Below are 27,626 nucleotides of genomic sequence, written 5' to 3' on the forward strand. Positions count from 1 at the left end.
CTATCCAAATAACACCTCATTTGGCTAAACACAAATTTTTGAAGAATGAACAACTGAATGCCACATATTTGGTTGGTCCTGTCCCTGGTGGTTACCAGGAACTTGCATCTATCTTCTTGCTGAGTGAAAGCCCTTGTGTGCTGACTAATCCAACATTTATGCAGTTTGATTGAACAAGGGTTGAGTGAATGATGAGGTATTGGCAAGGCACTCAGCTAGGCACTGTGGGTTTATATGCATTTGAGGACCCAACATTCTCAGGAAGAAATGAAGAGGGAAAAGAAAGATCAGAAATAGTTTAGATTTACTCTTTTGGAGAAGTACTGAGATCTGCAGTGACCTCAATAAGTAGATAATCATGTGAATACTAGGTTATCAGTATAGGGAGTAGGGATTTACCTTTGTGTTTGTGTACTGCAGATGAAGCTAAAGAGGACATACTCTCTTTAAAATGGGGCAGTTCTTTATATGCAAAGAAGAGGCTGAAGTCCCATTACAACCTCTAGATAAAATCCACTGTTGGCAGGTGTAGCTGTGAACTGGCCAACAGAACAGGTGTTAATATACCTATGAGGCCAAATGCTTTGCTTGTGACCTAAGAGGAGCTAAATGAATGAGTTACTTAACAGTGTCTCAGTTTCCTTCTGTTGACAACAGGTGATAATAGATTTGGCTTGTGTCCTTCACAAGCTGCTGTGACAATCAAATGTAGAGGTGTTCTGCATTTCAAGGTTCAAGTTCAAGGGCTTGCATTAAAAGTATGATGGTGAGCCTATACAGCTGCTCTGCATCACTCTTCCTTTCCAGGGAGCAAAACTAACGGCTCAGCACATCGCTCATTTCTTCTAACCCTGTAGAAAATACAGGGTTACAAAGCCTCATTAGCTAGGAATAATTAGAGTGAACTTCCAGAAGGAATTTAGGTGCAGAGTTTACCTTAGAAACAACTGCACAAGTTCTTTTGAAGCCAGTGAGAACCCTGGGAAAATAAAGCTCCCAGGGAAACCAGGGTCAGCATGCCTCGTGACCCTACCTGTTAACGACATGGGAGCATTTTCACATTCTTACCAGAATCTTTTCACCTAAGCTCTACTTTGTATACTTTCTAGGAAGCATTTTAATGAGTCTTAAAGTGAATAGCTGAATACCAACTGCCAAATGCAAGGATCTAGGTGTTAGCTCTAACGTGTGAAGAAAAAGGAAATCTAAAAACCTAGCAAGCTTAACACTGAGGCATCAGTTCAGTTTTTCCTTGTCCTTTGAGCACAGAAAGGAAGTGACTAGGAGGTTGCTGAGTAGACTTCCAGAGAGCTGGTTCTTGATCTTGGTCATACAACAGGGAGTTTAACTTGTCAACATTGCTCAATCTGTACACTTATGGTTAATGGCTTCACTTTGGGATATTTTACAATTAAAGCTTATTTCTCTCCCTCCCCACCCCCCCCCCCACCCGAAAGAAAACCTCACAAAGGCAGGACCAATAAAAGAAAACTTGAAATAGATGGTATCCTGATGCATTTAAAATGGGAAATAGCTACAGGGGCCTTGTGGATAACTGTGGTGGTGACAGAGAAAAGAAGAGTCGGTGTAGGAGTGTACTGAGACAGAAAGCTAAGTTCAGCCCAGAGATTGCAGTGTTATGGAGGCTGAGGGGTGAGGGGAAGAGGGACAAGTCAAGCTCATATGAGCAGCAGATGCTCTAAGAGTTGGAAGATTCCACACTTACTTGTCAATACTAGATTTTGTGTCTGCAATCTTGTTGAGGCTGGAGATCTTGAATCCATAGGCATTGCCTCTTTGGCCTTTATTCATGTAATTTCCAAATGCCAAAACCACCTCTAACAACTGTTTGAGAGCACCACTCCTAAATACTTCCTCTGAGCCGGAACGAATTGCTTCAAAGCAAAAAATACAAAAACACTACTATTAGGACCAAGAATTTCAGTGATACCCATCCTAAATTCAAGTACTTCACAGCTATTGGAGATATGATTGGGTCATTACACTTCCATAGAGCACTTTCAAAACATCAAAAGTATATGCCTTTAGTTTAGGCGTTTGTGGTTGAAGATTTCATCGATGTTGGCAGATTCCTCTCCCTTCTCAGCCCTTTTCTGGGCTGACTCACTAACACTAAGCATTTAGGAATACACAGAATGGCAATTTCATGTCCAGCATTCCTTTGTCAACACTCCCTTTCCTGGTGTGTGTCAGATGAACAGAATTACTGATCAATTGTACTGATAGAGAGCTGGTCAAATTTATTACATGTTATAGCTTGAAGGTCTATCAGGGATCAGAGGTCAAGCACTCTGATCCTAGTCAACATTCAGATCAGAGATCAAGCACTCTGATTCTAGCCAATATTCAACAATGATGTTCTTTGCTGGCTTCACCTACATTTCAAACATGAAAAAAATTAACAGCCTTAAGTCCACTCCTTGAAATATCCAGTCAGCCCTTGTTGTAAGAAATCTAATTATAGGTTAAATGCTAGTAGCAGCAAAATTCATTCCTTGGCTACACCCATATGGTCAAAAGGCCAGCCTTGAAGAGTCTAGCCCAGGCCTGTGCCAGGTGCTGACCTTAAATAAACATTCATCAGTATTTCAAAAAGATTTCAAGTAAAAACATCACCAAAGGGATCCTGTTTAGTCTGTGTACTTAGAACAAACTCCTACACTAGCACTTAAGACAAACACCATTTCCAAGCTAGGCGGCTTGACTTTACCTTCTACTTTGGGCTTCACTTCTGCCACACGCTCTGCAAACTTCTTTTTGAAGTACAGCGATTGCAATCTTTGCTGATAATGATTAATTCTGTAAAAAGCAAGCACGGACTGATGAACATTAACTTACTGTGAAAGCCTATTTTGGTCTGGCCTGCATGGGGTATTTGGATAATTGCTCCAGAGCCCTTAGAAACCCCTAAATCATACAGCTGCTAAAGAGAGAGCCAGTTTCTGTTGACTAACGTCCCCTTCCTTCCCATGGGCTAGTAGCTCTTGTGAACAGAGAGATGAAAATGAATAAAGATGTAAACTCCACAGGCTTCTGGCAAAACTGCACAGACTTGATATCCAGCATCTTCTACCCACATCATCCCCTCTTCCTTGCTGTCCCCAAATCTTCCTTTATCTTCAGTGAGCTCTGTCGTCTCTTCCCCTCAGGGCTGGCAAGCATTGCCTTCCCCATAGTGACTGGAGAAAATGGATACACGCTGGCCTCTGGTCAGCATTAAGCCATGCTGGTTTTGTTGCTGGGGATTACAGTGGCCATTCCCACCCAAGCTCCTGAAATCAATGTTTAAGCTGCTCACTGTGCATGCGTCAGTTCAGTGGGACACTAAATGTATACCACGTAATCAACCAGACCTGGGTTTGCAAAGCAGATGCTCCCCTTATTGGATAGATATCTGTGAACAAGTGTCATATGGAAGAGAATAACCTGCTCCTTATAGTTCCTGCAGGCAGGGCTGACTGGGGGTTAAGTTGGAAGGCACATACAATGATCTAGACACTTAGGAAGTGGCAGCTACTTCAGATGGCCATTTCTCTTGTCTACATGGAAGGCGACTGGGTATTCCTGTGAAACTTTCAAAGCCATTCTTTGTTCAACAGTCGTATACAGAATGTTAAGTTGTGAGGGAATAACAACAAAAAAGTTAACCTAGATGCTGTGAGTGGAGAGTGAGAGGCCTGTTCTTCTTGGCTGCACCAGCAGGTTTTTGGCACTGAGGAAGAGAAAGCTCTGCCCTGAGGGTCATTTAGAGTTTTGGGACCACTGGTCCTTCTCTAATGAGAATCAATTCACTAGGCCTGGAATGGCAAACAGGCTCAGCTCACATGCCAAATTCAATTATGGAGCAGTGGCTGCCCCAGGGCTTTCTGGAGAAAGGCTGAAAGAGCCAGCCAAGACTGTGACACAGGTGCCACTATTGATTAATGATGTCTGCAGGTGTCACAATTTGACATCCAGACCAGTTCTGTTCAGTTATGAGGGCTCAAGGCTCACATGAGCAGTCTACCTTTTACAAATATTTTTTTCTTTTCTTTTTCCACTTTTGCAGTATTGGGGTTTGAACTCAGGGCCTTAAGCTTGCTAGACTGGCATTCTATCACTTGAGCCATATCTCCAGCCCTGTTTTATGCAAGTTATTTTTGAGATAGAGTTTTGTGAACTTTTTCTACCTGAGCTGACATTGAACCATGATCCTTCTGCTTTCTGCCTGCCATGCAGCTAGTATTACAGGCTGCCCTGACCTGGCTTATTGGTGACAGGAACTCACACGAACAAAATAAACAAATCCACACAGCTTAGACTTATTCAGATTTTAGAATCTAATGATGCTTTAGGTCAAGCTAGGTTAATTGGCCCAGCAATTTAACATAGACAAAGTTAAACTTTTTTAGTAAGCAAAGGGCATCTTGTATTTTTTTTTTAAGCATTTTTTAGTATTTTTCAACTTACCGGCTCATCTCAAAAAGGAATCGATCTGCTTTGGCCATCCGATCCAATTCATGCTTATGCTCCTCCAACAGGTCAATATCACTTTTTTCAGGAACAAATTTCAAAAGCTAAAAGGTACACACAAATATTAAAAGTGAATTTATAACTTACATATTCCAGTTTGTGCTTTCCAGCTAGTTGACATAAGATAAAAATTTTAACTTCAATTTATAAGCTCTGCTCACAGCTGACTAAGTCAATACAGAAATACTGAAAGATTTACATTTTAACTAAAAAGTAGCTATCCTATAGACCATTATTAGATGGACTTTAGAGATCTGAGCCTCTCGAGAGATGATAGTATGACCGAGGTTCAGAAAGATTAAGTAACTCACCCAGGATTGCAAAGTACATATAATCAATCATCAGAAATAGAACTCAGGTGTCTTATGCCCTTTGTCTATTACATCCTGATGGAATAAAATAATTTTATTCTATTTATAGTTCATATTCAATTTCCTTCCTTCCTTCCTTCTTTCCTTCCTTCCTTCCTTCCTTTCCTTCCTTCCTTCTTTCCTCTTTTCCTTCCTTCCCTCCTTCCACTTCACATAGTGTTAAATGAGAGGAACACAGTGAGATCTAATATATTTGATTCTACATCATATTTCAGAGGAAGAAATTAGTCATAGAATAAATATGAATATTTAAAACTGAGAAAGTACTTTTGTATGTGTCTGAGTGCCTTTCAAGGTATATACATTCATATGTATATACACAGGGCTATATATGAATGCTAAGTTCTGGATTAAGTAACCTTGAATTTTTTTTTTAGACTATACTAACCCTTTGAACTTTGACAGCCTCTTTATAACTTGGTCTATCGATGACACCAGCAGAAAAAGAGAACTGGAATTATGGGGAAGGAACTCTGGGAAATTATCGGGAAGTATGATAAAGTTGGCAATATATTCTAGGCAGACTGTGAACAATGTGCTGGACCTGGAACAGACTGCACATTTATGCAGACAAAAGTGTGAATGTAATGACAGTCAGAGGGAGAGGGTGGGGTGGATAATAGCAGGGAGTGGCAATAGTTTTATGAGAAATTTAGACTAGCTGGGCACCAGTGGCTCACGCCTATAATCCTAGCTACTCAGGAAGCTGTGATCTGAGGATTGCGGTTCAAAGCCAGCCCAGGCTGGACAACCAGAAGTGGCGCTGTGGCTCAAGTGGTAGAGCACTAGTTTTGAGCTGAAGAGCTGAGTAATAGCTCCCAGGCCCAGAGTAAGAAAGAAAGAAAGAAAAGAAAGAAAAGAAAGAAAGAAAGAAAGAAAGAAAGAAAGAAAGAAAGAAAGAAAGAAAGAAAGAAAGAAAGAAAGAAAGAAAGAAAGAAATTTCCGTCTTTATTTTAAGAACATTGGGATATGCCTTCAGAATCTTACGTAGTAGAGTGTGAATTTGAATTTTTCTTTTTTTTAAATTAATTAATTTTGGTCGGTCGTGGGGCCTGAACTCTGGGCCTGGGCGCTGTCCCTCAGCTCTTTACTTCAAGGCTAGCGCTCTACCACTTGAGCCACAGTGCCACTTCTGGCTTTTTCTGCTTCGAACACAGGGCCTCAGATATGCAAGGCAAGCACTCTACCACTGAGTCACCTTCCCAGCCGTGAATTTGAATTTTAAATGATCATGTCTTTATAGACTAGAGAGTCAGGAATCAAAACTGATAAGGAGATCATAAATTAATATAGTTGGAATAGTAATCCAATTGGAACAGAGGATGGTGGCGTGGATTAAGTTGGAAGAGGGATGGGAAAGAAGTGGAATGACTTTAGTATTTGAAATAATTGCAAGAGAACCAAGTAGAAATCTCTAGTAGCAGTTGAACAAATGGGTCTAAAATCTAGAGATTTATTTGGAACATGAAGTACTGGACATGGGTGTGAGTGAGATACCAGGAGAACTGCTGAGAGAAGAAAGAAGTAGGGCTAGAGAGAACTGATATTCTAGGAAAAAGGCCAAGAAGAAGAGGAACCTTCAAAGGAGGAAATGGAAATATAGCCAGAGATGCATATGACATTGCAAGACCAAGAGAAGAATGTGGCTACGGGTGTCAAACACCACCAAGAAATCAAGGAAGATAAGGACTGCCAAGTGTCCCCTGGCTTTGGTCACAGGGAAGGTATGTGTGTCCTCAGTGAGAACAGCTCTAGGGAGATGAGGGTGACAGGCTGCAGTAGATTGATGAAGAGTGAATAGAATGGAAGTGTGGACAACCTTTCAAGAACCTCGGCTGTATTAGAGAGAGAGAAAACAGTAACTGTGTGTGTGTGTGTGTGTGTGTGTGTGTGTGTGTGTATGTGTGTGTGTGTGTGTGTGAGAGAGAGAGAGAGAGAGAGAGACAGACAGACAGACAGACAGACAGACAGACAGACAGACAGAGACAGAAGCTGAGCTGATGAGGTGAGGTAAGATCTAGGGAAGGGGCAGGCAATCCAGATGGGCCCCTACTAGAAGAAAGGGATGAGGCCAGAGCAGGTATAAGAGACAGGTTCCCTTTCCTAAGTGGATGGATTGGAGAGCAGAGAAGCAGACACAGGGCAGTTCATCAAGTCTACTGTCTGGGTAGCTCCTAGGTGTTTCATAGTCAAAATGCATCACTGCATAGGACATGTATCTTTTTGTTTTTCCTCAGTACAGGAAGGGAAGGAAAGGAAGCTGGTAGGGCAAAGAGAAAGAAGAAAGAAGTGGAAAAAATGATCTGTTTTACCCTCACTTTGTTTGAATTTTTACCTACTGGGCCAAGAAAGGCAGTTCTAGTCTCAGGGATCCTTTTGCCAATTTGTACAGCCACCACCTCCAGCTAGTCTTTGTTAAAGCAAACACAGTCATCTTTTCAAAAAATTTTAAGAGCTCAAGTCCTTCTAAAAGGAGAGTTGAGTAACAATGAGCATGGATGGTTTTTAGAAAGGAAGGGGGAGTTAGGTAAACACCTGGGAATAGGAGAAAGATATGCATCCCAAGGATGAGGAGGAGTTTATAAATCTCATCTCAGATCTGAGCCCGGCAGCCAAAAGCAGCAGGACAGGAAGGAAGGAAGGAAGGAAAGTAGGCCACAGGCAAATCACATAAGGAGAAAAGAGACACTAGTATCACACTTGCCTGGGAAGAGCAGTGCACAGAGGAGGAACAGTACAACAGGGAAGAAAAGTAAGAGCGTGGGAGCTGACCGTAGAGCAAGATGCCCACCGAATTATCAGGAGAGGCAGGTCAAAAATATCCTTCTTGGCTAGATTCTGCATCAGTAGACGGATTTTCTTACTTGTGTTTATTTGAAGTACATTCTATTTGCACTGCAAGCCCTTTTTGGCAAGATTTTGGAATCCTTTCCCTCAAGGAGGAATTTTGCTGGATGCAATTTCACAGTAAACAGATCTTGTGGAATGTTAAACATACGACCTTGTCGATAGGGGCTGAAGACAGAAGGACTAACACAGCTTTGCACATAGTTCTTCACTCTAGGTTAGTGAAGAATTAGAAGGCAAGATCACCTGGGAGTTGAGGGGGACTGAGGGAGCTGGTTCCACTCTCCTAGCACACATTCTAGTTTTGGCTGGCTTATTGTGAGGAAGAGAAAAGTGTATGGAGAATCAGAAACACTCTAAAAAAGATCTTAAACGATCCCATCATGGCAGACTTGAAGACAGTGTCACGGAACTATCCTGATAATTAAATCAAACCTTCAAGGACAGCACGAGGAGCTTTTCTACTAGTAAGTATGCAAGTCCTCACCCAGGACAACTCCAGCAATAAGTCCACTTAGCTGATGATGCTGCCCACTTAATTCCTCCTTACCCAATGTTTGAGATCTTCTAGGACATCAATAGGAAGCCTGGAAAATGTGCATGTAGATAGACAGAAAAGCAGAGAACCTTCACTATCCAGGCCCACAGAATACCTTTGTCCATGTTTTTGGCGCTGAGCAAACATACACTGATGAAACCTGAGTCTAGCTTGGGATCATGGTTAATCATGACAAATATCAACCTTAACTGGATCTAGCTCTGACAACCCTCTTGACCTGAATCACTCATGTCTGATTCTGCCTCAAGGATGTGAGACAAAAAGATGGGATAACTTAGAGCATTCCGAGACTATTACTGTAATGTTTAGGAAAATGTAGGTCCCACACCAAGGGGCAAGAGAAAAGCATGTGTGCTAGCTCAACAACACTGTTTTGGGGGATAACTGGAAAAAGTTGCTAAACACGTGGCATGGATGGAATGCCTAAGCAGAAAGGTAGAGAAATATTGCTGAACAGGAGTGGTACTCAGTGGGCACAAGGTTAAAAAGAAAATGAGCACCGGTGGCTCACACCTGCAATTCTAGCTACTTAGGAGGCTGAGATCTGAGGATCACAGTTTGAAGCCAGCCTGGGTAGAAAAGTCTGTGCGAATCTTATCACCAATAAACTATGCAGAAAAAGCTGAAAGTAGCACTGTGGATCAGTAGTAGAACACTAGCCTTAAGGACAAAGAGGCTCAGTGACAGTGCCCAGGCCCTGAGTTCAAGCCCCAGGACCAGCAAAACAAACAAACAGAAAATGAACTATACAACTTGTGAGTGGGAATGAGAAGGAAAAACTGGGAGAGAACAAAGGAAGGGGTAAAATCCCCTCCCCCCACAATGATTTCCTTAATAATAACATCACCTTAATAATAACAATTTTTGAAAAAAGGAATATTGCATGAAGACAGAGCAGGTCAGTAGATTAGACCAGCTGCTTGGCTGTATTATATGTATTATATGTAGATACCACTATTAGCCCTGGAATTGAAATGGACTGCCATTTATGAAGAAGATAGTACCATGGACAAACAGAGATCAGACTTGGCCCACCCTCCATCCCCCCGCCAAAAAAAAAATTGATCAGTCACCTAAGAACATGGTGATGATTCTGAGGTTTTACAGTGGCTTTTATAATAAGCCAGGACCAAAGACAAAAGTTGTACTAAGAATTTAGCAATGAGTCAGTTTATGTAATACAGTTTATAATCTCTTAGTGCTGGTGAGATTCTCAACATTCCTACAAAATGTAGATTTGTTTTCTACTAAACCCAGCATATATATATATATATATATATATAATGAAGATATAGTCATTTAACTGCAGCTTGAGGAACAGAATCTGGCACCGTGCGTGCCCAGAATTTGGCTAATTTGTGGTCTGTCATCTTACTCATCATTTTGAGAAACTATGAGAGAATAAAATCATTGTCTCCTAAGGAGCAGCATGGAACCTTGGCTCAAGTTTTTCAATTGAGACATGTAGAAATTATCTATTAGCAACAACCAGAGTTTCTTAATATCCTCCTCCTGTGAAAAGTCAGCTGTCACTTAGGCTGTGAGAAACGTCTGGCAGTTTACCTGTTCCAACATGTCTTTGGGCAGATCTTCCTGTTCATCCATGGTTAGAATTGCCCGCTTGATTTCATCATTGGATAATTTCAACCTGGAGAAAGATTTTTTTTTTTGTCATTAACAATATTGGCATTAACATTTTATGTAAGATAACTCCTTTTACTACTCTAGCTGCTGACTTTCAAGTATGGTTCTACTCAAAACTCTCAGTGAAAGCTTATTTCCTGACAATATAGGATTTGGGGTCTAAAAACAGGAATTCGAAACTGCTTTAACATTCTTTCATGGCTTTGTAATGCACTGCTAATGCAGAGAACAAGGCTGCTATGTTCTATCATTTAATTTCCTAAAGCAAGGGTCTGGAATATTAGAAATAAGGGAAAACACATGTAATTGTTTTCTTTTACACACAGTACCCATGAATTGTAAGTGAGATGAGAAAAATTAAATTCCTGGCCTGATTATGTTAGGAGTATTCCAAGTTTGCTGTCAGGCTAAAAATGACCTTGAGAAGGTCAAAAATCACAAGTTACTGTTAAACAGTTTAACAACAGTTAATATACAAAATAAAGTTCAAGCTTCAGGCTCTCTCTTTTGATTGTTCTTCTGGATCTCAGCTTCCTGAGTAGTAAGTAGCTAGGATTCCTGAGAGGAGCCACTGGTGCCTGACTCCAAAGGATTTTTTAAACACAAACATTGCTTATCTAGCTAATATCTTAAAAGGTAGAATTTATTTAAAAATACTAACCTGTTTTGTTTGCCATAAAGTTAAATGATTTTTTAATTTAATTAAGGTTTGTTGTGTAAAGTCAGAACAAAATGGTGTTCATTGTAAAATATAAAGGTCATGAAAGAAAATAGACTTGTAAAATGTGTTTTTATTAGTTACAACAATAATGATAAAGGAAATGATCTGAATCATATTTTCAGCTATGACAATGAAATCCCTTTTTATCTGTAAGGTACGCATACTTACTTTTTTTTTTTTTTACATCTTTATTCCTTAACAACTTACCACTCTAATAATATGGCATATTAACATTATCTAGCCTGTTCTTTAGTCTATGCTTTTTAAGAAGAATCACATCTAGGACTTGGGATAAACACACAAATATAGGGCAAGAGGTCTACAAGACACATGCAATGTTTGAAGGTAAGAGCATTAGTATCAGACAGGCTAGCCCTCAGATACTGGTCAGTAAGATTTTAAAATTTATCAAACCTCAGTTCCTCATGTGTAAAACAGGGGCAATAATAACTATATAGAATATTGTGTGTGTGTGTGTGTGTGTGCGCGTGCGCACACACGCGCGTGCACATGGATTAAATGGAAGTGCTTTGCATAATTCCTGGCCATAGAGAGGGCCCAATAAACTGTACATAAAGTAGTATTTTTTAGACCTCAATATTCACATGCTGCTGACAAGTCATTATAAACACTGCTTGATATGGTCATCGTGAACATGTGGCAAGGTACTCAGACCCATCATCACACCAGACTCTTTCTTGTGTAGGACATTAAGACTGGGAGAATCAGAAGAAGCATCCTTATTTTTAAAGGTTGCATCTCTTCAAAGCATAGTTTCCTAAATCTTTGGGAGAATTAGGTGATCAGCAATATTCAAGACCCAGACACGTACCCAGCATGTCATAGAGGTGAGTGCAAGTCCTGAATGAGTGGACCGGACAACTCAAAGGCGATGGAAGGAGAAAGAGCTATACCCTAGGTACAGTTGAACGAGACCCACTCCACTGTGGACACAGCAGCTTTCCTCTTCTCCACACTTTGACATGATTTTGTTTAAATCATTCACCTTACTATTTAAACTACATGTCGTTTCATGTGTGAATAAGGAGGAAAGAGAAGGAACAGATTTGAGGATCCTATTGTACTAACACCATTTTCATCTAGTTCATGTTCTCAAATTCAAAGGTAGTATCCAGGCAAAATGCCAAGCTTTCTGTGTTAACAATGAAGCCTCTCCTATTCGCTCACCTCATCTGTGGAGTCATGATAACCTCTATGCTGGGTAGGGAGACCCTGGCCCTGGAAAATTACGATACAGAAGCCCCATAATTAAATGGAACAAGTTAGCTAAGTTGGCCTGGGTATACAACAGGAGGAAAATGGTGTCACAGCTTGTGATCTCAACTGTCCAGACTCTGAGTACCCCTAGTCCAGATTCTTGAGTCAATTTAAGTGCCAACACCTTGGTGTAGCCATGCAAATCCAAGAAACAGCAACACTAGCTGTGACTGAAACTGCCACTAATGAGAACTAACCAGCTGTGATCAACCCAAGAAGAGCTCTGTTTATAAGGGGGAAAAAATTAGTTCTGTGTCCTTTTCATACCAAGTTAAAGAAACCATATTATATGGTGTAGTTCTGCTGAGTCCCTCTGTTTTACATTTAAAAGAAAAGGAATTGAAAATCAGAGTGAGAACAATACTTGAAGTATCAGATTTGCATTTCATTAGCTTCCCATATGGAATGCAGAACTCCTTGCTTTTGAAATTGTATATATTTATGTTCCTCACTCCCCAGAGGCTGTCTGGATAAAACACCAGCTCTAATTTGTAGCAATTCTGGTTTCTCTTAATGTGACACAAAGAGACTGGAGACTTTAATGGATAGTACTTAAGAAAATCTACCTGTCAACATAACGCCCTGCACCCGCCTGTTGGATCAGACAAAGAAACCCTACCTTAGAGGAAAGAAGAGAAGGGTAATTCACCCTCTAGGGCTATTCTATAGGTTGCACAGTTCTTAGTATCATCTATCATCCACAGAATGAGCTTCTAATCTCTGTAATTTAAGGACCCTACAGATTCTAGCCGTTTAATTGCTTTTAAAGGTTGGCAGTACTTTGGTGTGCAGAAAGGTGGGAACTTTTGACACATGACTTCAAATTTATTTATAAGGCAGGAAACAAAGCAGTCATCTTTTTTTTTTTTTTTTTTAGCTCTATCATGCTGCACTCAAGTATTTAAAAAAATTGCTAACAGAATTGCCACATCCAGGTATTAATTAAAATAAGCTAAAGATGGATAGGTAGACCAGCCTTAGCTCTTGCCTCAAAGGATTTAATGACAAATCTCCTTTTTGTAACACAACTTTTAGTAGTTTATAACACCCAAGCTGCCATGTCAAGTGAATATCTGAAAAAGGAAGGCAAAACACTTAGGAAGAATGTATTTTAGATGGGACCATCTTGCAGTATAAACTTGCTTCCAAGTTCCTTCTTTTCTTAGTTTTCTCTTCCTTCCTCTCCTCCATCCCTTCTTTTTCTTTGGAAGGGAGAACTTTCAAAAGTTCTGTATCTCTTTTGGGGAAAAAAACCCCTCAATTTTAGATCGCTATATTTCACTTATATTCAAGCAATAGAAAATGTTACTTGCTCTGTGAAAGGCCTGGTTTTTAAGAACTCGGATTAAGTTGAACTTTAATAGATAATATAATCTAACAGATATAAGGCAGATATTAATGGCTTCTGGAGCCCACTGTGTCCAAGTTTGCAATAGGAATGGTCTTGCTGCCATCAAGTTTCCCATTCAAACCCATGTCTTCAATTCTGTCTGAGAGCTTAAAGTGAACTTGACTGTTCAAGCTATAAACATCCATTTACTAAGCATGAGGAAAACTGACTGCTTGGCTCCAGACTGAGGCCAAAGCAGGTTCCCCTAACCAAAGCATCCCATAACTTCTATAGTATGTGAAGAACAGCTTTAAAGAATAACCAAACACTGTGGACATATATGGAATATGCCACAGGCTTTCATCATGGTAGACTTTTGCATAATAAATGATTTCTGGGTAGTAAGCCCCCCTACTCATCAAATAAGAAAGTAATTAGTCAACCTTTAAGAATGAAATAGCAGGAAAGAAGGAAGATAACTTTGAAAAGGTCAGAAATCTTGATATCACCTTTGGAACATTTCTATTCTTTGTCCCCAAGCACTAAATCAGATGTCAAGTCCAATCAAGGCTTCTTCATTCCTGTCAGTTCCATTCCTTATCAGGTCTCACTTAACCAGAGAAAGATACTCCTATCTGATGGCTGGCCCTTTATTCAGTTCTTGACTCCTTCCACCTTATTCTGCAAACCCAAGACTAAACTTAAAACTAATTAAAACAAACACATCTGAACAAACTGTATAGTTCCCTGATACATATCCCATGATACATACACATAGCCTATACTCTGAGCAGCTACCATGGATAGGTACCTTGCTAGGGGCTTTGTGTGAATTAGGCTAATTTTCACAAGCCCCTACAGAACCTCTACTTTTTTGTTTTTGTTTTTAAATACATTTTTTATTATGAAAATACTGTACAGAGGGGTTACAGTTACATGAGCAAGGCAATGAGTACATTTCTTATCAAGCGTTGTTGTTACCTCCTTTGTTTTTCCCCAGAACCTCTACTTTTATGCCCTTATAAAAGCCAAAAACATGCTAAGTTTCATTCATTGCAACTGACAAATTGTGAGACTGCTGTAACAGCAGGTCTCATGCAGCAGGCTTTATTGGCTTCTCCAAGCCTCCTTGGAAATGCCTCCCTGCTCCTCTAAACTTGTCACAGTGCTTGTTTGCCCTTGGTGGCCCTCTTTCTCCAGCAACCCCTGTTGGAGCAGCCTTGCTCCAGCATGAGCTCACACAGCTGAGGAAGGCAATAAACAGAGTTCCATGTGTCCTTCCAGTAAGACTAATGTAGTCCCTGAGTTCTTCATGTGTCTTCTCATGTACTACATTGCTTATTCTTTTTCAGTTAGCCTTGATCTTTCAAAGGCAGCAAAAATGTGTTAGTTTGCTTTACTTCCTTGTAACAAAGTACCTGACATAAGCACCTTAGAAAAGGATCAATGTTGGGCAGGAAATGTGGTTCAGTGGTAGCATGCATGAAGACCTGGGTTCCATTCCCCAGCACTATATACACAGAAAAAGCCAGTGGCACTGTGACACTGTGACTGAAGTGATAGAGTGCTAGCTAGCCTTGAGCAAAAAGCTCAGGGACAGTGCCCTGGACAGTCCCAGGACTGGCTAAACAAAACAAAACAAACAAAAAACCCAACCAAACAAAACCCCACCAAAAGGAAACCCAAACAAACAACAAAAAAAAGGATCAATATATTTTTGGTTCATGGCTTCAGTTCATGATCCCATTGCCATGGTGAGGCACAGCATCATGGTACAGAGGGCTAGCAGGTCAGAACTATTCACCTTATGGCAGCCAGGAAGCAGAGAGACAGACAGGAAGGGACCAGAAACAAGGTATAATCTTCAAAGGCCTACTTCCTCACCTATGCTGCCCACCTTCCAGTTTCTACCACCTTCCAACAGTCCATTGAATTATGAATCCATCACTTCTAATCCATTGATTAGATCCAAGATTTCATGTTACAATCAGTTTCCAAAAGACTTTCCTTTAAGCACTGAACTGGGACCAAGTCTTCAATACAGGAGCCTTTGGAGGACATTTCCTATCCAAATGACAATACCATTTTAAGTTCTGGTATAGCCTATGGCACCTAGCACAGTGATAGGCAAATAAATGCTCCAAAATGATGACTAAGAAAAAAGCACTACACACTTTCATAATCTCTTCCCCACTTAAACCCTTACTTCCTTTTGTATGTAATAACTGTCTGTGAAATTAAGAGAATCAAAGAATGCTAATAGGCTTAAAAATTAAGTAAAATACAAATTAAAATTAAGTCAAGCTGGGTGTGCTGGTGCACACCTATGATTGTAGTTACTCCAGAGGTGTAGGTAGAAAGATTCCAGTCCAAGACTAGCCTGGGAAGAGATCCACATGACCTTACATGAAAAAGCAAACTAAAAGAAAACAGAAAGACTAGGGTTGTAGTTTAAGTGGTAGATAGCTTACCTAATAAACATGAAGCTTTGAGTTCAATCTCTAGTACTGAAGATGAAATAAAATACATAAAATAAATCAAGTTTCCCATTTACTACAACACATTTAATTTGTCAATATGTGCTGTCCTAATGGAAGCGTGGAACAATTGATTACCAGGCAGAGTACCATATGATACTGAATCTTCTGTGAGACTGAGGGTTTTAAACCCTCACATTGGGTCAACTGGTATTCCAAAGTCTTTTGTTATTTACCATATACTTTCAATTGTGATTACTGAAGTCATACCTATTCATTACATTGTATTTTAATAGACAATCTAACAGATATAAGCCAACTTCTCAAAACTGTCTCCAAGACAGTTTAGACACATATAAATTCTATGACATTTTTGAGACAACAAGGCAATTACATACCACAAAGATGAAATCATTCCTTCAATAATGGAATGCTAAATTTGCCAGAAAAGAGTTTTAGCTGTATCTATAACTACCTAAAATACCCTGACTGGCACTTAATATTGAGAAAAATCTGTCTATAAAGGAACTAGGTCACAGTTTTAGCTAGACATAAATTTTAACACTATAGAAATTAAAATACTTCTTTCACCAAATTGTTTTAATGGTTCTCATCTAGACTGCAAAAGCACATAATATAGGGATTCTGAAATTTTATTATTTATTTATTTATTTTTATTGTGAAAATACTGTACAGAGGAGTTACAATTACATGGGCAAGGTAATGAGTACATTTCTTATCAAGCATTGTTGCCTCCTCCTTTGTTTCCTCTTCCCATCCCTTCACATCTCCCACCCCCCACCCCAGCCAAAGTTGTAAAGTTCGTTTTTTGACATAATGACTTGTACATCTCATTGCTGCAATGGGTCCACCTGTATCACTATTTAAACGATTTGTTTTTTCCCTTCCCCTCCACAAATTATACCAACATCAAATACAGTGAAAGCAGGGATTCTGAAATTTTAAAATTCCCCTAATCTTCATTATTTTTGAAATTAAGAATGTTATTTGTATGCCAGGGAATGGTGACTTATGCCTGTAATCCTAATTAGGAAGCTAAGATCTCAGAATTGTGTTTGGAAGCCTGCTTGGACAGGAAAGTTCATCAGACTCTTATCTTCAATGAAGCAGGGGGGGAAAAACAGTTGATAGTTGAGCTGTGGCTCAAGTAGTAGAGTGGTATACCACCTTGAGCAAAAATGTTCAGGGACAGGCTCTGAGTTCAAACCCAGAACCAGAAAAAAAAAAAAAGGTATTTCTAAAAAGAAAACAAAACAAACAGTGTACATTGTAGAAGAAAATTGAGTGGCTCTTCAAGTTATTTTCGTTGGTATTTTCTCAAGGCAGATAGATATTTTATCTAACCTATGCATGGTACCTGAAGCAAATATGACAAGAAATAAAGTCAGGTGCCGGTAATTCACACCTGCAATACTAGTTTACTCAGGAGGCTGAGATCTGAGGATGTCAATTTGAAATCAGCCGAGGCAGAAAAGTCCATGAAACTTTTACTAAAATTAACCAGCAAAAAGCCAGAAGTAGAGCTGTGGCTCAAGTGGTAGAGTGCTGGCCTTGAGCAAGAAAAGCTAAGGGACAGCACCCATACCCTAAGTTCAAGTCCTAGTACCAACAATAAACAGTAAACAATAAAGAAACAAAAACCTACTCCCCCCCTTCAAAAGAGAAACACAAAGCCTGCCCATTCACATAACCTCTAGATAGAACAGAAATAAAATGTTAACAGAGTGTATAAACTGTATTCAAATATAAGGACTTCACTACAGTTCTATTATCTCTTTCATGAAAAGAAACATCTGCTCCTCAAAGTAATAGCTATCTGGTCAAAAATCAGGCTTCCATGCTGAAAACCAAGTACCAGCATTTTGTGTTAAACAAATCACAAGTGTAAGCTCCAGTACGTAATGGGGACCACTACTTTTCATCTTTACCCTCCCCAAAGGAGAGTCACCTTATACCAACCTCAAAGCAAATACAACTTTCCTTCTAGAACACTGCAGCTAATCTCTAATGCTCCACTCTCAGCATTCTTTGCATCTTCACACACTTCGTAAGTATTAGGTGGAAATCTCTTTTAGAGAAAAGAAACTAGATACAGAAAAGCTACTTGAAATGCTCGGGAACAACCTGACATTATCTGGAGTACAATCAGATCCCTGGCTCCCAAACTTCCCTTCAGGTTTCTGTGAAGGTACCCTAATTATGAAAAAGACTGCTCAACAGAGCCAACCCTGGATAAATTAACATGTCATTGAGGTTTGAGATTTATATATAATTTAACCATAAAAATGCTCAAAAAGACCATGATATCATATGAACTTGAAATGTAAAAAAAAAAAAAGACATCCGAGAGCAGAAAATAGAACCATCAGAGCCAGGAGCTGGTGGCTCACACCTATAATCCTAACTACTAGTAGGCTGAGATCTGAGGACCATGGTTCAAAGCCAGCCCAGGCAAGAAAGTCTATCAGATTCTTATCTCCAATTAATGACCAGAAAGTGGAGCTATGGCTCAAAGTGGTAGAGTTGCTAGCCTTGAGCAAAAGAGCTCAGGGACAGCACCAAGGCCCTGAGGTCAAGCCCTACAACCAACAACAAGAACAAAAAGAATCATCAGCCAAGTTCTGATTCTGTGACAGCATTACTCAAAGATTAAAGTTCATCTGCAGCTAAGAAATACAAACATAAAAAATCAAGTCTATTTTACAAGTTTTTAAGGAAGAAAAATCAACTTAATAGTTGATTTGGCATCAAACTGATTCATTTCTAGGGGAAAATGACACCCAAAGTCATTCTTCATGGTAAACAGAAGGGGAAAGGCCCGTACCTAATGAAATAACAAGCATGTAGTTTGAAGCCACATAAGGGAAAAACTGATCCTGTTAGAAATGTTTATTCAACACCAACAGTACCTTGACAGAAGGATGTTGCAGTTTTGAGCTCTCCGGCCATCAATCACTGACAGCTCTTTGACTTTAAGTTTGGAACTCAGTGTGTCATCAATAGCATCTGCTTCTTTCTGTAAAGAGTACGAAAGAAATCCATCAAAGTCAAGCAGGGACCCTCAGACTTCAGCCATTTTCTTTCACCCACCCCCACACAGCACACACAATGTGTACATACACACATGGGCCAAGCTGAGCTGAGAGGTGGTGGAGCCCAGGGAAGGTGGTGGGACTGAAACAAAGGGTACGATCTAGTTGGCAACAAGAAATAATAAGAAAAGCTGACCACCCACATTTGAGAAAGCTTTATTTGGAAGAACAAAGTACTTCCAAGTGAAGATGCTAAGTGTGAATAAATTATCAATAGTGATGCTATTCTTTTGTCCCTGAAATCCCTATGGACAGCAGACAGAAGAACTGTCACCATGAATCAAGCTCAGTAGAGGCTTGCCATTGCTGGTCTAGCCATTTGCAGAGCCTGTTCACCTCAGAACCATTTACATCATTGGCACTCAAGAAAGCTGAACAATAAGACCTCTCAGATGTCTTCCGTGCAATAGGAAGTTCCCAAGGCTGATGCTACCTTTCATTACCCCGGAGCCTGACTACTCAATACATTTTTTCAGTTACCCGAATTGACAATTAAATGCTACCTGCATATTTTATTTGCATATTCATTCCTGGTGGCCAGCCATAATTATGTAACACACATAAAACAATAGCAGACAAAATAAAATTTGAGTAAACTGTACATCAGAGGTTCTGACAGTAATAAAAAGCTCGAGATTAAAAATAGAAAAACTTGAGTAACAAGTTTGATTTCATGAGGAGGCTGAAGAGGTCTGGAACTGTATCATGGTTTAGAAAACAAAGGCACTATGGAATGTATAATATTAATTCTGTGAGATTAAAGCCAAATGATTTGTGTTGGGTTGGTAGATTTTCCTGTAGGTACTCTATTAGAATTGAAACCCAAGGAGGAATTATCTAGGCTTTTCATGAGACTAGCTAAAAACCAGTAACAGCATAATCAAGAAAGGAGGCAAGAAGCTGTGTCAAGCACCGTTTAGGTAGTAGTTCACTTACCTGTTTGGAGTTACTGTTCACAAAGAAATCCTACAGCCATGGCAGAGGCATGGGAAAGGCAAATCAGATACATGCAGTTCAGAAATCATAGCAACAAGCAAGAGAAAGTCAAAGTAGCTAAGGAAGTCAATGGTGCAGGTTAAGACATGATTTGTGTGTTTCGGTAAACATGATGATGTGAGACTGGCTGAAAGTACATTGAAGGGCATGGAACAAAGCATTTTGGATAGAGCAAGGCAATGATATTTGTTGCACATAATTTTTAAATGGTAGCAAGTAAAACTCAGAGAAAGGGTTTAGAAATGCCCAAGCTAGAAAAGGAACAAAATCTCTTTGAAATAAGTACTAGACTTCCACTTATTCAATGTGTTGATTTTTCTTGTTTCTTCCTGACCCGTCCTGTCTGCCCCAATTCCCCATACTGGGCCTTGACTTCTCTGCCAACTCCTTGCCAATTTTTACTTGATGTTGGAAGATTAACAATCACATTTATAAACTTATGGATGCCATTATCACTGTTATGTACTGCAAAAATTATGGACGCCATTATCACTGTTATGTACTGCAAAAATATGTTTTTTTTGTGGAAATAATTTTCCTGTCTTCTTATATTGTAAGGAAGGTTTTTAAAAAGTCATGTGGAAGAAACTAAATCAGTACTATTAACCCTCATTCTGTCTAGAGGGTCCAAATCATGCCTGTAGGTGTAATGGGTAGGAATAAGGGAAATCAGGAGGCAGACAGTGGCTCACAGGCTATGTAGCCACAGGTGGCCCTATCCCAACTACCTTGGGCCTGTTCAAGAATATATAAGGTCTACTGCGTTTTAGTGAAATAGCATTTTAAAGAAGGTGTGGAATGAAGAAGGGAAAAAAAAAAGAGTTGACACTTTGGAAGCTGCTAGGAGTAGTGGCTCATGCCTGTAATCCTAGCTACTCAGGAGGCTGAGCTCTGAAGATCACAGTTCAAAGCCAGCTCTGGCATGAAAGTCCCTGAGATTCTTATCTCCAGTTAACCACCAGAAAACTGGAAGTGGCACTGTAGCTCAAAGTGGTAGAGTTCTAGCCTTGAGCGAAAAAGTTCAGGGACAGTGCCCAGGCTCAAGTTCATGTCCATGACCACCACCACCAACAAAATGAAAACAGAAAAGAAGAAAAGTGATAGCTTTCCTTGCATATTTCTTGCAATGCTACAGTGAGAAAAGCACTGGAGTAAACAAAGCTTTGGTGTGCAAAGCACGCTCCAGCAACATGTACAACTAGCATTTGCTCAGCAGATTCCTTAAGATCTCGCTGGTCTCCACAGCACTGGCAAGGCCAATTTTACACAGATGAGCTGTTTCACACAATTCTTTTAGCGAGAAACAGAGCATGTCCTCCTTTTGCTCTCTTTTCAAGAATGACATTTAAAAATAAGTTGATAACCACAAGAAACTTTTCTTCCTCTTTCATACCAAGTTTTCATTTGCCCTTTTGCCCTTGTTAGAACCATGAACTTTTCTACTCTGAGGCTTCTTAAGACTCCTCTAAAAAGTAGTTTCAAGCACAGAAAAGACTTTGGTATAATATTCTATGAAGTCACTGTAACCTATTTTTATCATTATTGTTTTGTTTTACAGAGAAAACTGATACTTGACTTTAGCTCCTGCTTATGACTTCCTTTAGCAACTCATTCCACATCTTAAGTTCTATTGTCAGGAAATTTATTTCTAAGATAGTAGCAAGTGGAATCAGCCAGCTGTCTTTTACTGGCTATGTGGTTTGTGGCTCAGTTTCCTTATCTGTAAAATGGGTTTAACAAATGAGTTATTATGGGATGATGCATATAACACATTTTATACAGTACCTGATACATATTTTGTGAGATCAATATTGGATGGTATTACAACTGTTTTATCTTTCAAACTGACAATCAAATCTACTTTTGTTCTTTTCTCTGCCAAACTGTAGACCAGCTAGCTGCTAAGGACCTTCTACTTGTAATCACCAGGAGCAGTAATAGTGAATAGTTAATAACAGCTAAGTAGTATATGTTATCTTTCCAGAGGTGCGAGTGAGAAATGCCACGGGAAAGTATTGCATTGTTCATCTCAAGACGGTACTTCTTTAAAGACCCAGTACTTAGCACATTACAAATAAAATTACAAAACAAAAAACCAACAAAAAATAAAATTACAAAAATGAGTTGGGGGGGGGTATGCTAGAGATTAACAAACTTCTAAGCTTATTTCAAAGAAGATTCTTTCTAAAATCTTGAATTAGCCACTCAAAAAATGGAGGGAAGGGGCTGAGTAAAGTGGTAAACACCCACAATTCCAACTCACAGAGAAGCATAGGGAAAAGGAGGATCACAGTCCAAAGATGGTTCCAGGTAAAAACATGAGAGATTATCTGAAAAATAACTGAAGCAAATATGGCCCGGCAGCATGTTACAAGTGATAGAATGCCTGCCTAGCAATTAGGAGACCCCTTTAAACTCCAAATAAAAATCAGAAGGAAATATAAAAAGATATTTCTAGTTGGCTTGAATCAAATATAATAGAATTTCCTATATTTGGCTTCACTTAACCAGATGTCTGATTTTTCCAGATAATTTCTAGTGTAGGGCTTAGGATTTTGAACATAAAGTTGGTACTTGCATTTTCTTGAACCAGTACTAATAAATTGCTATGAAAAAATAATGACTCAATACTTCATATGAAAAAATAATGACTCAACACTTCATAGATATGATCATCCTTATAGAAATGATTTGTAACCTCTCTGAGGCTGAAATACCTTGGTAAATTTGACAAAAGCTGGAGACCCCTCTCCAGAAAAATGCACACACCAATATTTACATAAAAGCCTTCATTTGATTAACTCTTACCATGAAACCCAGTTATCAACCTTTAACTTTGCACTTCAGCCCATACTTTTCCCTCCTGCCTCCTGCCTTCATGTGCTCAGGCAATGGACTAAGATTAGTGAATAAATTCATTAAGTTATACACATTTTCAAGGTTACAATTAGATGTACAGAATAATGGCAATGGTGAGAAGAATAAGAAAGGAAAATTTGTTGGTCACTTGTAAAAAGCCAAAATATACTACTGAATGTTCCAAATGGACTCCAGAAATAACTTCCATACTGCATATTAATAGTAGAGGTCAGATAGATTCTAGAGCCCAAGACAATAGTTTGCCTTTGTCACTTACGTCAGAAAATAGAGGCTTTGAAGTGTTATTTTATACACTGATCATAAGATCCTAAAAGAAGGGCTGTTCTCAAGCAAAGGGCAGAAAGGAAGAAGAAACTGGTCTGTGAGATGCCGTTATAAAGCTGTGACTCCCTTTAGGTAAATGTAGTCTCTCATGCTCATTTTTAACTCTGTTCAATTGCATGGATAGGGAGAAATGAATTTATAGCATGTCCAGATGGAATTTCTCTTAAAACAGACATGAATACTGTTTTATTGTATCTGAAATAATTCTGATATACAAGGTGCTATATTAGGTATTAAAGTAAATCTTTGTGGCTGACCTAGAAATTGTGTCTAATGTTGTTTCCATGAGGAAAAGAGTGCTGAGATTCAAGAAACTGACTTTCAAATGAACTCTTGGAATGTGAATGGAGGTTTAACTACATGCTATTAAATTCCATTTCATGTAGCACATAAGCTTACATAATCTCCTCTGCACACCTTTGATATATGCACCGAACAAAACCCAAATAGGAGTGGTTATGCTCAGACAACCGAGTTAAAGAAAATCCTCTACAAAGTCTGGTGGTGAAAATGAATAAAACCAGGGATTAGGAACAACAACAAAAATAAACACCCTAAGAAGTATTCTGCTTTAAAGTCCTTATTGTGCCACCTGTTTGGCTAGCAAATGCACACTATGCTATATTTTTTAAATTATGCTATATTTTTAAAATATCTTTATAGCATTGGGGTGAGTATTAAGAAACTAAAGCTGTATGTTGGGGCTCACACTTGTAATAGTCAGTTAAGAGGCTGAGATCTGGAGGATGGCAATTTAAAGCCAGCCTGGATGGAAAAGCCCATGAGACTCCTTCTTTAAAAAACAAAACAAAACAAACAAAAAACCCCACAGGCTTGAAGCATAGTTCTAGTGGTAGAGAGCCAGCTAAGCAAGCCAGCAAAGTGACCATGAGGCCCTGAATTAAATATCCATGATAAAAAGAGAAAAGGAGTAAAAGCTTTGAAGGAATTAAATTTTAAGGTCAATAAGATTAGGAACTGAGTATATCATACTCAACAGCAGAAACGTTATTTTAGTTCATATTATACTTATTTACAGATTTTTCATCTCTGCTTTTTGGTGAGCATATGTAAAAATTGAATGCATTCACATCTTTTGAAATATCTCACACATAAAGCATAGCGTAGGCTGGCCTTAAATAGTGCAATCTGGTCTTAGGCTTGCAATCCTCCTGCCTCGGCCTCCTGAGTGCTAGGACTATAAGTGTGTGCCACCACACCTGGCTAAATATTTTATTTTACTAAAGTATAAAATTGATAAATGTAAGTGTGTATAAGTAAATGAGTGTGCTTATGTATATATGTATGTATATAGGTACATATATATGTGTATGTATCACCTAAGTGCCATTTTATTCATCTAAATTATTCTTCTTAGATATTTCTAAGCTATCTCAAAAATCTTACTCTATGTAGGGTTCCAGCAATAGTATTCATGTTTTTCTTTGCCTCTGAAAAATTTATTTAGCCAAACAACTGGCCAGGATTTTATAGGTCTGGAGGGAGGAAAGAAGAGACACCACGGGGGGTGGGGGGAAAGTTCCCAGTACATTCTGGGATAGAGAATAGGGCAGCTCAAATGTGGTGAAAATTATATAATATACTGCCAAGACAAATGGAAATGCCATGGTCTCTTTGATGTTGCCACTAAGAGATGAGGGTCATTCAATGACAGGCATTCATTTCCTTCATTCTGTTCTACATGTTCCAATTAGAATGTCTCCATCTTTTGATTTTCTGGCTCTCAGCATTCAGTAAATTCAATAAAATGGCATAGATTGCCTTCATTTGGAAAATATACTAACGGTTTAAAAATGCTCATCTTCAACTCTTACACCAAAAGGGGAAACATGTTTGAATTACTCAAGCTGAGCAGGTGTGTTGAAACTTTTCTTCAGGAAATATTGCTGAAAATATGATCACAACTCATTCTACTTACTAGTCTACTTAGTGTTAAGTAGAACCAAAATGTTCCGGTCTAGCCTGCCTGGAATGACTACTGATTACTTAAACAGTGTTTGTTGCTAGGAGACAATTGCCCAATTGCTGGGCTTTCTGCAATCTTGTCTCCCAGAGCTCTTGAGAACTGTCCACATATTTGTCCCAGAGCATTTTGGCAGCATCCTTCTGCACCTTCTGCTGAAAGCAAGTTAATTATGAGTCTTGTAAACTTGGGTCTTTCAACCACCTGCCTTCACAATAAACGCAACCCACATGCTCAGGCTTGAATAGCATCATTTGCTGTTTTCTGTTCATTTAATACACTTCTCCAAGTTCCCAAACCTTCATCTCAGACAGCCAGCATTAGCAATTAAAACTGAAGTGGAAAGCAATAAGATTTGTAATCAGGTCAGAAGATGACCTTACTAGGATATCTGCTTTAATGGTCTATGAGTTTGTGTCAATGTCCAGAGGACATTTTCTTGGGACAGCAGAGAGAATAGAGACATAATGTAGTTAATAATGAGAATCTACACGGTATGACTCTAAATGCACCTTTTGTCCCCATGAAGCTAAGGTATCTTTCTACTGGACAATGTTTTACCTTTCTCTTAATTTTTCTTGATTTGGTATGCATAACATTGTACAATTTGCCTTTTTGCTAATGGAGGGGTGTATATGTAGGCTTGTGTGAACACAGCAGGCAATTACTGTTATTTTTGTACTTTTTAAACTACCACAAAAGGCATATTTTTGCTGAGCTTTTCCCCCTTTTACACCAAAATATTCTCGCTATAACTGGGCACTAGTGGTTCGCACTTGTAACACTAGCTACACAAGAGGCTGTGATCCAAATATTATAGTTCAAAGCCAGCCCTGGCAGAGAAATTTGTAAGTTCCTTATCTCCACTTAGCAAAAAGCCAGAAGTGGAGGTGTGGCTCAAGTGTTAAGAGTGCCAGCTTGGAGCAAAGAAGCTAAGCAAGAACACAAGGCCGTGAGTTCAAGACCCGTACTGGCACACACACAAACTATTCCATGACTACACTGGCTAAGTAACGCCACTCCCCTGCCCTATTTCAGATGGATCCCTGACTAGCTTGAAAAAATCTCTTTGGCTTTCATTTCTCCCAGCCTCAACCCATCTTCTGCTATGGTGCTTAGCGTTTGTACTCTGAGACATTTTTTCTCAGGAAACAAGCCAAGGAAACTGACTAGCTGCTTGTGGAGGATACTCCGCCCTGGACATGATTCATGCAGGAGGTGAAGAGCCTTCCAAGACACTCCAAGGGAAGCCCCCTGTACAGATGCCAGCACGCATGTCCTCCAGTTTAAGATACAATACACTCACGTCGCCATTCCTCTCCGTTAACAATCTTTAACAATCTTACTTCTCACTCTCATGGACTCTATTTTTTCCATGCCTGGGGCGCTAATAGATTGTTTGGGCATCACCTTTTCTTTCTTCTTTTGGACTCTCCACATGTCCACCTACCTTCCTGTGCCTAAGAGAGCCCTACCAAGAAGTCCTCCAGCCGGGCGCTGGTGGCTCACCTCTATAATCCTAGCCACTCAGGAGGCTGAGATCTGAGGATTGCAGTTCAAAGCCAGCCTGGGCAGGAAAGTCTGTGAGACTTTTATCTCCAATTAACCACCAGAAAACCAGAGGTGGCACTGTGGCTCAAAGTGGTAGAGTGCTCACCTTGAGCTGAAGAGCTCAGGGACAGTGCCCAGGCCCAGAGTTCAAGCCCCACAATCAACCAAAAAAAAAAAAAAAAGACAGAAAGAAAAAGAAAAGAAAAGAAAAGAAGTCCTCTAGAGGTACAAGAGGTATCATGGTGTGGACAGGCCTCACACAGTGATGTTGTCTGGCCTCATCAATATGAATTGGTAGCAAGGGCCAAATCACATGTTCAGTTCACTTCAATAGATTCTGTAGTTCTATATGCATCATTGCCACCTTTACTTCCAGCTTGTACAGCCCCACTACTGAGCCTATCATGTTTATCACATATGGTGGCATTTTCTCTTTAGGTTCTGGTTATCACCAATCTTCATACTTCTAAAAAGTTTATCACCAAGCACTGGTGGGCTCATGCCTATAAATCCTAGCTACTAAGGAGGCTTACATCTGAGGATCATGGTTAAAAGCCAGCCTTGGCATGAAAATCCATGAGATCCAATTAACTAGCAAAAAGCCAGAAGCAGACCTGTGGGTTAAGTGGTAAGAGTACTAGCCTTGAGCATAAAAGCTCAGGGACAAGAAAAAGAGAAAAAAAAAAGAAAAAAAAAAGTTCATCTATTCCAAAAGGCTTGCTTCTGATAGTAACTTCTCGATATGTACTTTTTCAACTCAGATAAACAAAATGGCATATATTATATATATATATATATATATATATGAGTTATTTAAATATATATATGAATTATTTTATGTAACTGTATTTTTTTCCCCTACTGATCCATTTTGACTATAGCGGTGATGAAAAGATACAGAGCTCTTTACAACAATGGAGACATGGTATGATGCTCCCTAACAAAGAGCTCCATTAGCTTCAACACATATACACTAACAAGTACTCACGTGGACACAAACTCTGTATTTCTTTGCAGT

General features: G+C 39.4%; 1 protein-coding gene across 2 annotated transcripts in view; it reads right to left on the reverse strand.

Moving 5' to 3' along the window:
* The window catches only part of Daam1 (dishevelled associated activator of morphogenesis 1), a 169,260-nt gene that overhangs the window by 14,527 nt on the left and 127,107 nt on the right, over window positions 1–27,626 (reverse strand). The window contains exons 16-21 of one of the 2 annotated variants that reach the window (XM_070032554.1): window positions 19,810–19,839; window positions 18,691–18,797; window positions 9,874–9,958; window positions 4,471–4,577; window positions 2,732–2,820; window positions 1,727–1,895 (exon numbers count right to left, since the gene is read on the reverse strand). In XM_070032554.1, the coding sequence (XP_069888655.1) occupies window positions 1,727–1,895; window positions 2,732–2,820; window positions 4,471–4,577; window positions 9,874–9,958; window positions 18,691–18,797; window positions 19,810–19,839 (587 nt within the window). The remainder of the gene's footprint in view (window positions 1–1,726; window positions 1,896–2,731; window positions 2,821–4,470; window positions 4,578–9,873; window positions 9,959–18,690; window positions 18,798–19,809; window positions 19,840–27,626) is intronic. The other variant, XM_070032563.1, reaches the window with a different exon arrangement.

Source organism: Dipodomys merriami, unplaced genomic scaffold (genome assembly GCF_024711535.1).
Source record: "Dipodomys merriami isolate MVZ:Mamm:240054 unplaced genomic scaffold, mDipMer1.0.p SCAF_1, whole genome shotgun sequence".
NCBI lineage: Eukaryota > Metazoa > Chordata > Mammalia > Rodentia > Heteromyidae > Dipodomys > Dipodomys merriami.